At 44.6% G+C, this 13,119-nt stretch overlaps 1 protein-coding gene across 2 annotated transcripts in view; it reads left to right on the top strand.

Moving 5' to 3' along the window:
• Positions 1-792: 792 nt before the first annotated feature.
• uba6 (ubiquitin like modifier activating enzyme 6) overlaps positions 793-13,119 on the top strand; it is an 85,243-nt gene continuing 72,916 nt past the window's right edge. For both annotated transcript variants that reach the window (XM_055632250.1, XM_055632249.1), the window contains exons 1-3: positions 793-988; positions 4,500-4,563; positions 6,170-6,264. In XM_055632250.1, coding sequence (XP_055488225.1) covers positions 4,523-4,563; positions 6,170-6,264 — 136 coding nt within the window. In that variant the 5' untranslated portion in view covers positions 793-988; positions 4,500-4,522. The remainder of the gene's footprint in view (positions 989-4,499; positions 4,564-6,169; positions 6,265-13,119) is intronic.

The raw sequence follows: 13,119 nt of genomic DNA, 5'->3' as shown, positions 1-13,119 counted from the left end.
GGTTAAAACGTGGTGGTGGAGCTTAAGAACAGGAGGAATCACAGAGGGGAAGCAGCGAGAGAGGGAGTTGCAGAAGTCTGGACTGAGAGAGGAGGAGAACCTCTTTGAAATAGGTTTGCCCTGAGGAGAGACGCAGACAAAATGTATAGGAAGGACACATTTTCACCCAGAGTTGGGAATCTGTGAAATTCTCTGTCTCAGAAGGCAGCGGAGGCCGATTCTCTGGATGCTTTCAAGAGAGAGTTTTATAGCTCTTAAAGATAGCGGAGTCAGGGGATATGGGGAGAAGGCAGGAACAGGGTACTGAAGGGGATGATCACAGTGAATGGCGGTGCTGGCTCGAAGGGCCGAATGGCCTACTCCTGCCCCTATTGTCTATTAAGACAGACACAAAATGCTGGAGTAACTCTGGGCCAGGCAGCATCTCTGGAGAGAAGGACCGACGTTTCTGGGGTCGAGACCCTTCTTCAGACTAAATGTGTAGGAAGGAACTGCGGATGTTGGTCCGGCATTTTGTGTCTATCTTCTGCAGACTGTCTGCAAGACAGGGAACACCAGCAGGTCAAAGTGTCGCCACTTCAGGCCAAAGATTATAAAGGAGCATCTCTAGTATATTTGCTTCAGGCCCCGCTCCCCGCCGCCATTGAACGTCGCTCACCCTTTGGTCACCCCGGCCTCGTAACACGTCCGGGTCAATGGCGGAGGGGGCGGGACAGGCACGGCACGACAGGAGAGGAGAAGACCGGCTCGGCTGCAGCAGTGCGGGGCACGACACGACAGGACAGGACAGGACCAAAGATTATCCGGCTCCTCTGTAATCTTCGGACAGGACAGACCAGGACCGGACCGGACCGGCTGCAGCAGCAACAGCAGCAGCAACAAGCGGCGGGACACCACACCACACGACAGGCCGGGCCGGGCCGGGCCTCGCCTCTGCGGGCGGCGACTACACTGTCGCTGGGCTCCTTCGTGGTGTCACCGTCGTCCGGTGAGTTGGGGTTGGTGGAGCACGAGTGGGCCCGGAATGGAGAGGAAAGGAGAGATGGCAGGGGAGAGGAGAGGAGGGGAGGGAGGAAACTGGAAGGAGAGGGGGAAGGAAAGAAGAGGAGGAGGAAGACTGGAAGGAGAGGGGGAAGGAAAGGAGAGGAGGGAGGGGGAAAAGAAGGAGAGGGAGTGGGGGAAGGGGAAAGGAGAGGAGGGAGGGAGAAAATGAGGAAAGGAGGGAGAGGAGGAAGGAAGGAGACTAGAGGGAGGAGAGGGAAGATCCACGCTCTCCAGAGATGCTGAATAACCTGCTGAATCACTCCAGCACTTTGAGTAATTGTGTGTCCATACACTTGGGGACAAGGAGACAGACGCAGAGACAGAGGCATGTCGTCAGGTGCACACTCAGAAGGGTAGATGGAGAGTGCAGACTCATTCACATCAATATCCCTGGTGTTGCTCGGTCCCGTCATTTTGGTGCAAACCCACCCACGGACGTGACAGATTTCCGTGTGGTCTCGCCGTTATCATAAGGTTGAACGGTTGGCGGCGTCAATGCCGGCGAACGAGTGAGGCCAAACGCAAATTGGAGGAACGGTACCTCGTATTTCATTTCAGTTTACAACCCAGCGATATGACATGGTTTCTTTAACTTCAAGTAACCCTCCCTACATCACCTCTCCCTCTGTCCCTCCTCCATCCTAGTTCTCTTCCCAGTTTCACTGTCTTCCTGATTATTTTTACTGTTTGTATACCTGGTTGTCACCTTCCTCTCGGCCAACAATACATTTCCTAGATCGTCGTCTGCTTTGATCTGTTCTTTTCACACCTTACATTCACTTTGTACCCTTCCATATCTCCAGTTTTCCCCTTCTCTGACTCAGTCTGAAAAAAACACCATTCCTTCTCTCCAGAGATGCTGCCTGATCTGCTGAGTTACTCCAACATTGTGTCCATCTTTGGTATAACCCAGTATCTGCAGTTCCTTGCCATTGACATCACTGGTGTCAGTGAAATTGCATCTTTGGGATATGGGACAAACCAGTACACCATGAGGAAGCCCGCACACCCACAGCAAAAATGTATAAACTACAATCACCAGAGGTCTGGATTGAACCCAGGTTACGAGAGTTGTGCGTGAGTTATTCTGTGGAGTCAGTTGCAAAGGTTCTCCTTTGAAAGGTCAGATAGAGGCGCATAGAGAACTAAAAGATTATAGGACATAGCATATTTTCAATAATAATCCTCAGCAGCAATCCTATGTGCTTCTTTAAGATGGTATGTAAGTTGATTGGCCTGTGTAAATTGCCCCTAGTGTGTCAGGAGTGGATGAGAAATTGGAATAACATAGAACTAGTATGAACTAGTGATGGTTGGTGTCGATTCGGTGGACCGAGGGACCTATTTCCATCCTGCATCTTTCAATTCAACAGTTACTCTGAATTTTATTTTCAGCTCAATGGTGAATCCTTTTGTTAAATGTTATTGCTAACCATACAAATATTTTCTGTTGAACATAGAACAGTATTGCACAAGAACAGACTTTTTGGCCCATAATCACTGGGCCGAACATGATGCCAAGACAACTCTTATCTGCCTGCACATAACCCATATACCGCCATTGTACTCCTAGGATTATAGGTATATAGTTAGTTGAAAGTGGCATCACAGGTAGATAGGGTAGTCAAAAAGGCTTTTTGCATATTGGCCTTTATCAGACAGAGCATAGAGGTTGGGAGGTCGTGTTGCAGTTGTATAAGACGTTGGTGAGGCTGCATTTAGAGTATTGTGTTCAGGTTTGGGCATCATTTTATAGGAAAGATGTTGTCAAGCTGGAAAGGGTTTGGCTAAGATTTATGAGGATGTTGCCAGGACTCGAGGACCTGAGCTATAGGGAGAGGCTTGGCAGGCTCGGGCTATTCCTTGGAGTGTAGGAGGATGAAGGGTGTATAAAATCATGAGAGGAATAGATTGAGTAGACGCACAGAGTCTCTTACCCATAGTAGGGTAATCGAGAACCAGACGACATAGGTTTAAAGTGAGAGGGGAAAGATTTTATAGCAATCTGAGGAGTCACTTTTTCATGTAAAGGGTGGTAGGTGTATGGAATGAGCTGCCGGAGGAAGTAGTTGAAAAACTCTATGGCATAGCTTTCAAGATGAGAGTCATAGTCATACAGCATGGAAACAGGCCCTTTGGCCCAACTTGCCCATATCCGTTAACTTGTCCCATCTACACTAGTCCCGCATGCCTGCGTTTGGCCCACATCTCTGCAAACCTGCCCTATTCATGTACCTGGTTAATTGTTTCTTAAACATTGCAATAGTCCCTGGCTCAACTACCCCCATGGCAGCTCGTTACATACACCCAGTGGTATATATGCCTTTGGCAGCCCAGGGACAAATTTGAAAATCTCCTCCCAACACTTTTGTCTTTCCCCTCTCACTCGCACACTGTAACTTTTAGTTTTTGACTATTTGTCCAAGGATATCCCTTCAAAGAGTGATTACTGGTAGAAACGTGCATGTCATAAATCTTTGGTTAAGCCACCAATGGAGTATTGTGTGCAGTTCCGGTTGGCACAGGATCGGAAGGACATGATTACTACAAAAAGTAGTAAACACTGCCCAGTCCATCATCGGCTCTGACCTCCCTTCCATCGAGGGGATCTATCGCAGTCGCTGTCTCAAAAAGGCTAGCAGTATCATCAAGGACCCACACCATCCTGGCCATACACTCATCTCCCCGCTACCTTCAGGTAGAAGGTACAGGAGCCTGAAAACTGCAACAACCAGGGTCAGGAATAGCTACTTCCCCTCAGCCATCAGGCTATTAACTTTGGTTCGGACAAAACTCTGAACATTAATAACCCATTATCTGTTTATTTGCACTTTATCAGTTTATTTATTCATGTGTATATATATTTATATAATGGTATATGGCCACACTGATCTCTTCTGTAGTCATGCCTACTATGTTCTGTTGTGCTGAAGCAAAGCAATAATTTAATTGTCCTATCAGGGACACATGACAATAAACTCTTTAAATCTTGATTGCATTGGAAATGGTGTAAAGGAGATTTACTTGGATGCTGCCTGGGATAGAATGTTTCAGTTTTGAGGTTTGAATGTTTGTCTTGCAGCAGAGGAGTCCATGCATACCATTCCCATCTCTTCCATTGATACCCTCTAAATATCATGTCCCTTAACATGAGCCTATGGCCTCTAATTATCGACACCTCTGCTCTGGGGGAAAAAAATGTTTCTTACTATCCTTTCTAAAAGAGCTCATAATTCTATAACCGTGTGAAATATAAAATTGACATGCTTTTCTATTTTAATTTTTGTTTTTGTTTGCAGTTCTTATTTCCTTTTCTCTGAACTGAGTGTGTTATTTGAGAATATTTGTTCTAAGTTCTGAAAATTTAAAGGCTGGGGAGACTAAGCTAGGGAAGTAGATTATTTTAAAAGAGCAGAAAATAGGGATTAATTATTTTTAAATTTCTTATTTTGCAGATTTTGATAAACATCAACAGAAAATGGCAACTGACAATATGGAAATTGATGATTCCTTATACAGGTAAATCTTGAACATTCGACACTGAGGAAGCAAAATATTCCTGATTTGGTGAATTAGTAATGGGTATTTTCCCACTAGGTATATTGTGATTCTGGTTCCTCCAATTAAACAGAGGAACTCAAAATGCAGGAGGAACTTAGTGGGTCAGACAGCATCTTTGAAGGACATGGTTAGGCAATATTTCATGGGAGAGGAAAGGTGGGGTGAGATTGTAGGAGAAATGGGTATGCATTGAGGTGAGGGACACAGGGAGAGAGAGTGTGGGGATACCCTTCACCTTCTGGCTATTACCCAGAGGCTCCTGCACATCTGGGCCTCGCTCATCTCCATCAACTCCAGTTCATGCTCTGTCAGATCCACACCTCCAATCAATGCTTTAACCTGATCATCAGCAGGTACAGTGGCGCAGCGGTAAAGTTGCTGCCTTGCAGCACCAGGGTTTTGAGTTCGATCCTGACAATGGGTACTTGTCTGTAGGGAGTTTTCACGTTCTCCCTGTGACCCTTTTCTCAATGTCAGCAAGACAAAGGGAAAAGTGATTGACTTAAGGAAGCGAAGTGGTAGACGTTTACAGTGCCGAAGTAGAGATGGGTGAAAGCTTCAAGTTCCTAGCAGCAAATATCACCCGCAACCTGTCCTGGTCTAGCCATATCGAAGCAATGGCCAAGAAAACCCATCAATGCCTCTACTTCCTTAGAAGGCTTACGAAGTTCGACATGTCCCAAACAACTCGCATCAACTTTGACAGATGCATCGTAGAAAGCATTTTATCAGGATGCATCACAGCATGGTTTGGGAACAGCTCCATCTAAGACAGGAAGAATTTGCAGCGAATTGTGAATGCAACCCAGAGCATCACACAAACCAACCTCCCTTCCATTGACTCATCTACACTTCATGCTGCCATCAGCATAATCAAGGACAAGTCTCAACCCTGGCCATTCCCTCTTCTCCCCACTCCAATCAGGCAAGAGGTACAGAAGTGTACAAATGCTTACCTCCAGATTCAGGGACAGTTTCTTCCCAGCTGTTATCAGCAGACTGAACCATTCTATCACCAACTACTGAGTGGTTCTGACCTACCAGCTACCCAATTGTAGACCCTCTGAATATCTTCATTCAGACTTTTCTGGTCTTTATCTTGCACTGAACGTTATTCCCTTTATCCTGTATCTGTTCACTGTGGGTGGCTTGATAGTAATCATGTATAGTCTTTCCACTGATTGGATAGCACACAACAACAAAAAGCTTTTCACTGTACCTTGGTACACGTGACAATAAACTAAACTAAACTATGTTGAGAGCTGTTTTCCCTGGAAAGTCTTAACTAGACAAACATATTTGCAGTTTAAGAATCTGCCAAATGATACTAAAATGAAAAATGTCTTCTCTAAGGTAGGTGAGGAATCTTAAGAATTCTCTGCCCTAGTGGTCGGTGGATGTTCAGTCATTTAGTTTTATTGTACATATCATAGACTTTGGACTTGAGGAAGATCAGGGAACATGGGAATTGAGTAGGAAATTTAATTTCAATGCAGCATTTTATCAAGTGACAAGGATCTTTATGGCCTGGGCCTGTTTCTTATGTTCTTCCTTTTTATTGCAGTCGTCAACGCTATGTCCTCGGAGACCATGCAATGTGTCAGATGGCTCAGTCTTATGTTTTCCTAAGTGGTATTGGTGGACTAGGCATTGAGATTGGTAAGTAACATTTTGATGGATTAAAAAAATATATATTGGAAGCTTAATTTCAAAATGTTTATATCAAGATAAGCCAGCTTTTTCTACTACATCTGAAAATTGCAGTTCTTGGCTGCCCATGTATAGCTTACTGGTCATTGACTTCTTCTAATTCATTCATTTGATGGGTAGCAAGACCCATTTATCGGCCATAACCAATTTCCCACAATGATTGGCACTCACTGTGAGCCTTTGGTAAATATATTTCTGTTCCACTAATGTCTCGAGTTCTAGGATTTAAAAGCAGCAGATCGTTGATGCATTTCTAAATGATATATAATTTAGTTGGGGATCTGCAGCTAGTTGTTTTTCCATATTAATGTGGCCCTCCTTGGATGTAAGAGTTCTTGGATTTGGAGGGTGGGGTTAGGTGTTGGTTATTTGTTGAGCTAGTGTGGATGAGTAACTTGTGCATGAGGTAGATGCAACATGTGGTAGATGCAACATGTGGTGGCAACCGCATGCCTGTGCTGAAGTGATGTTTTGTGGACGCCAGTCTAATTAGTCTGCTCTGTTTTGGATGCTATTGCATTTCTTGAGTTCTTCTAGCGTATGGCGTGCACAGCCTAAAGTTGTAGGTCAACTTGTTCTATTTGATCTATTTGTTTGTGCATGTTGGGTTGATGTCATTAGTCGAAACAGGGTGGACCATGTGAAGGTTGCAATCTCCCACCCCATTTCTTGAGTTATAGAATCGTAGAATTCATACAGCCTGGAAATAGGCCCGTCGGCCCAACTTGCCCACACTGGCCAATATGTCCCAGCTACACCAGTCCCACATGCCTGCATTTGGCTCGTATCCCTCCAAACCTGTCCTATCCATGTACCTGTTTAATTATTTCCTAAACATTGGGATAGTCCCTGCCTCTGACAGCTTGTTCCATGCACCCACTACCCTTTTAGTGAAAAAGTTACCCCTCCGATTCCTATTGAATCTTTTCCCCCTTCACTTTATGTTGGAGGTGCACTTTTCACATGCTTTTTGATGGGAGAAGAAAATGGTGGTGAATCACTTGCTGCAAGATGCCTAACTTCTGACTTGTTCTTGTAGCCATAGAACCTCTGTGTCTAGCTCAGTTGAGTTTCTAGTCAATAGTGACCACCAGGATGTTGCTGATAGGAATCTTGGAGATGCTAATGCTGTTGAATATGGAACATCTACGGGGCTGGCTGGTCGACGTGGACCTCGTTGGGCCAAAGGGCCTGTGTCCACGCTGTATCTCTAATCCTAAATATGGAAATATTGTTAGGCACTCTCTTGTTGGAGATGTTTAAGAGAGAACTGCAGATGCTGGAAAAATCGAAGGTACGAAGGACGAAAATCTGGAGAAACTCAGCGGGTGAGGCAGCATCTATGGAGCAAATGAATGGGTGACGTTTTGGGTCGAGACCCTTCTTCAGACTGATATTCTCCAACCTCTTGTTGGAGATGATCACTGGCTGAGACTTGTGTGACATGAATGTTAGTTGGCACCCAGATCCATTTTCCAAGATGTTGCAGGTTATGCAAATTATCAGCAGTAGGAAAGGTGCGATTTAGCTGAAAAGAGTGAAGATAAGTTTTATATTGTCAGGATACAAGGGCCCAAGTTAAATGAAGTGGCGCAGCGGTGGAGCTGCTGCCTACAGCACCAGAGACCCGAGTTCGATCCTGACTAAGGGTGCTATCTCTGTGGAGTTTGTACATTCTCCCTGTGACCGCGTGGGTCTTTGGGTGCTCCATTTTCCTCAAACATTCGAAAGATGTGAAAGTTTGTAGGTTAATTGGCTTCTACAAATTCACCCTAGAGTGTAGGAATTCAAAGTGGGATAACATGGTATATGGGTGATTGATGGGCGACGTGGACACAATGAGCTGAAGAGCCTGTTTCTATGCTGTATCACTAAATTTCTTAGAGTCCACATCACAAGATTAGAAATTGTTCAGCCAGAGCTGAACACACTTCTTGGCAAATGCATGCAGTTGCGTCTTGCGCTTCTTGTGCGTGGTGGTGGAAAGCTTGGTGGAAACAGGACCGCGACATGAACACTCTTTCCTTGACCCCATCACTAAACTAAATAAGAGATTGCACAGGCTAGATTTAATTCCTTGCATTACATGAGGCTGAGAAGAGGTTCATAAAATTATGAGGGGAATAGATATGAACATCCTCTTTTTTGCATGGTAGGACAATAAAGAGGACAAAAGGGCATAAGTTTAAGGTCAAAGGGGAAATAATTAATAGGAGCGTGTGGGGCAACGTTTTCACACAGAGTGGTGGGTATATGGTATAAGCTACCAGAGGAAATAGTTGAAGCACGTTAAATAAGACCATTCAAAAGATATTTGGACAGATATATTGAATGGAAAGGCTTATGGGGCTGTCCCACTGTACGAGCTAATTCAAGTTCTCCCAAGTTTCCCCTGATTCGAACTCGGAGAATTACGGTAATAGCTGCTCGTAGGTACTCGGGGCTCTCATGGACATTTTCCAACATGTTGAAAAAATCTTCACGAGTCTTCCCGAGCTTACCGCGTTTCCAGAGTACCTGCCGTTAGCGTTACGAGCCGCTAAGAGATGTCCCGGGCTCCGACGTACCTGCAACGTACATTATACGTGCTTACCATGAGTTTGATTTTTTTTTTAAACTTGGGAAAGCTCTTGAATTAGCTTGTAGTGGGACAGCCCCATAAGAGGGATAAGGGGCCAATGTGAGTAAATGCAACAAGCTGAGATGGGGCATTTTGTTTGCATGATGAGTTGGGTTGAAAGGTCTGCTACGTGCTATGTGGCGCTATGACTCTATTAGTTGAATTGTATGAATTTCAAAATATTCTGTGGATAGTATTAAACAGTTTTGTGGATTGGATAAACTAGTCTTAAATATTATACATTATCAACCTGTAGAATAGTGCAGTATGTGTTGTAGTGAAAAGGTTGCAGCATTTGCACCATAGATTATTCTGATGTCGAAATTCAAAGGACAAAAATGCTGGAAACTCTGATAGTCAGATTTAGTTGTAGACTAAATCTGTTTTTATAGAGTAGGGTTGCCATGGTGATGAGCTATGGATATGGAATTCTTCAGTTGACAGATTAATGAGGGCATCAGAGAGAAAGGAACATAAACACCATGAAATGAAGCAAGGGGGAGAGGAGGGGGTGGGGAGTGGGTTAAATTGAGATAGAGATATATTTAATCTGTAAAATGCCGAGCTAAAGGAAACATCCAGCAGGTCACTTTCAGATAATGGAGGGAGTACTTCTGAAGCAGTAAACTAGGTAAATAACCAAGAGGAAAACAGGCTTTGGTAATGGGGAGTTAGATCGGCTGGGACTGTTTTCTTTAGAGTGTAGAAGACCATGAGTGCATGGATAAAGTGAACGCTCGCAGTCTTTTTTCCAGGGTAGAGGATTCTAAAATTAAAGGGCATAGGCTTAAGGTGAGCCGAGAGAGATGGGACCTCCGCTCGGTTTTTACTCAGGGTGGTCCGTATCTGGAATGAGCTGCCAGAGGACACGGTTACGACCTTTAAAAAAACATTTCAACAGAAATATGGATACAAAGGTTTTAGTGGTCTATTGGCCAAATGCAGACAAATAGGACTAGTCTGCAATGTTAACGGTTGGCATGGGCAAGGTGAGCCGAAAAGCATGTTTCCCTGCTTTAATGCGCCAATGCCTCTGATTCCGTAAAAGGTAGTTACATAAGATATTGGAATCGGATATTGAGCCTGGAAGGTTAGAACTTCCCCTGGTGAACGATAAGATGCTGTTCCTGAAGCTTTCATTGGGCCATTTCATGACATTGCAGGAATCCATCGACAAATGGGTCAGAGTGGCAATGAGATGGGGAATGAATGTGGCAAACACAGGTAGCACAGATCACAGGTATTCCATCAATTATTGCCACACTCTCTGATAAATATTCTCTTTGATTTGTCCTTCCCTCCCCACACTCTCTGTAATTGTTTTTTTCTCTTCCACAGTTTGGGAGTAGAGTATTCAGCATGAAGCATTAATCCTGTTGAGAAACAAGGAACTGCAATTGCTGAAAACATGAGCAAAACATAAAGTGGTGGATTAACTCAATGGGATAGGAGCATTTCTGAAGCATGTGGCAAGATAATAATAATAATAATAAATTTAATTTTTATAGCACTTTTCTAAGACTCAAAGTCGCTTTACAATAGTAACAGACAATAGCAAACGGAGAAGCGGCGAACAAACAGCGATAGCGTCCTCTCCGTGCAGCACATGAAGAAAGAATACAGACATAACAATAAAAAAGACATTTAAACATAAAAACATCCTCCCACAATGGTTCCCATTATGAGGGAAGGCACAAAGTCCAGTCCCCATCCCCAGTTCACCCATGGTCGGGCCCATTCAGGCCTCCACAGTTGCCTCCACGGAGGCCCGATGTTCCAGGCCGTTCTCGCCGGGTGATGGCGTCGGGAGAATCCTCTCAGCGGCATGTGAATCCTGGAACGGCCGCTTCCGTACTGGAGACTGCGGCATCCGAAGCCAACAAGGCTGCGCCGGATGGAGCTCCACAACTGGTGATCTCGTCGAGAGATCCCAGGCTCCCGATGTAAAGTCAGCGCCACCGCCCGCAGCTGGCCACTCCTCAGACCCGCAGCTCCGCGATGTTTTTTATCGCCGGTCCCAGCTGGTTCCAGCGTGGCGACCTGTGTTTATAAAGCCTATTTCGCCATGACGCACACCGCGATACTCGCTGTGCCGCCGCTGGTTCTCTTAAGAGAGCTCTCAGCCGTGATACGTTGGGCTGTTTATCCCCGACAGTGCCAATGAACGCCGACTCCAGAAACCCGCTGGTAGGACATCAGAGGACCGGGTACCAAAGCTGGAACATCCCGGAGAAAGAGAGCTGAGCCTCTCCGACTGCAAAACACCAAGGAAGACACTCAACCCCCAACAAAAATCAGGTAGGGAGGAAGATCTCCTGAAGGACAGTTCTCTCTAAAAAAAAAAGTAAATCCCCAAACACCTGTCCGACAGATCAGAAACATTCTTCAGGGGTCAGGTGCGGATTTGTCAATGGCCACTGTCCGCAGAAGACTTCATGAACAGAAATACAGAGGCTACACTGCAAGATGCAAACTGCTGGTTAGCTGCAAAAATAGGATGGCCAAGTTACAGTTTGCCAAGAAGTATGTAAAAGAGCAATCATAGTTTTGGAAAAAGATTTTGTGAACTGATGAGATGAAGATTAACTTATATCAGAGTGATGGCAAGAGCAAAGTATGGAGGAGAGAAGGATCCAAAGCATACCACCTGATCTGTGAAACCCAGTGGTGGGGGTGGTATGGCCTGGGCTTGTATAGCTGCTGAAGGAACTTGCTTATTGTCATTGATGATACAACTGCTGATGGTAGTAGTATAATGAATTCTGAAGTGTATAGACACATCCTATCTGCTCAAGTTCAAACAAATGCCTTAAAACATTGGCTGGCGATTAACTCTACAGCAAGCCAATGAGCCCAAACGTACTGCTCAAGCAACAAAGGAGTTTTTCAAAGCTAAGAAATGGTCAATTCTTGTGCGGCCAAGGCAATCACCCAATCTGAACCCAATTGAGCATGCCTTTTATATGCTGAAGAGAAAACTGGAGAGGACTAGCCCCCAAAACAAGCTGAAGCTAAAGATGGCTGCAATACAGGCCTGGCAGAGCATCACCAGAGAAGACACCCAGCAACTGGTGATGTCCATGAATCACAGACTTCAAGCAGTCATTGCATACAAAGGATATGCAGCAAAATACTAAACCTGTCTACTTTCATTTACATGACATTGCTGTGTTCCAAACATTATGGTGTCTTGAAATGGGGGGACTATGTATAAACACAGCTGTAATTTCTACATGGTGAAACCAAACTATCAAAATGGCCTTTATTAAAATCTGACAATGTGAACTTTAACCACATGTGTTTTTTTTAATTACAATTCTCAAATTGTGGAGTACAGAGGCAAATAAATAAATGATGGGTCTTTGTCCCAAACATTATGGAGGGCATTGTGTGCATGTCCTCCAGAGATGCTGCCTAACCAGCGTAGTAGTTACTCCAGCACTTTATGCTTTGGACATTAATTTTGTTTCTCTTTCCATAGATTGACCTGTTGAGTGTTCCCAGCATTTACTGTTTTCATTTCAGATTTCCATTGGTTACAGTTTTGACAGATTTTTAAGTGTAATACTGTAAGCATAAACATTGATTGTGAATAGGACAGTGTTTTTTAGTATCATAATAAATATTGTGACTAATAACAGGTTATTGTGACCTTGACCGTTCTTGGTTAAGTTACGATCATTTATGCTGATATGCTTTGCATGAGAACATGGAACAGTGCAACATAGCAACGGGTCCTACAACCCACAATATTTACTAGACTAAGTGGAACCCGTTGGGTCCCAACATCACACAGGAGGGCTGGTCATCCAACGCAATATTCCACCTCTCCACCAATTCTAATATTGGTGGCCAGTTGTGGGGGAGGGGGGCTTTCTGGAGCACTAGTATGGGTGTTGTGGGCTGAAGGGACTGGTTTCCAGAGGGTTAGTATGCAAATTGTGTGCCAAATGGATTCTTAGGCTGGCGTCTTAGTCAATCAAGCTTGTTGTGCTGGCAACTCACTCACTCACTCACGGCTGCTGGGCTGCTAGTTGACTCGCGGCTAATTCTTGAAATTCTATTTCAATCGGGGTATAAGGCCACCAAATTCAAGTGCAGTTTCTTACCACTTCTAGCAGGGTGCAAGGCCACCAAATTCAAGTGCAGTTTCATACCATTTGAAGTAGGGTGCAAAGCCACTA

This window comes from Leucoraja erinacea, chromosome 3, assembly GCF_028641065.1.
Source record: "Leucoraja erinacea ecotype New England chromosome 3, Leri_hhj_1, whole genome shotgun sequence".
NCBI classification, from domain to species: Eukaryota; Metazoa; Chordata; class Chondrichthyes; order Rajiformes; family Rajidae; genus Leucoraja; species Leucoraja erinaceus.
This window is presented reverse-complemented; position numbering and strand designations above follow the sequence as displayed.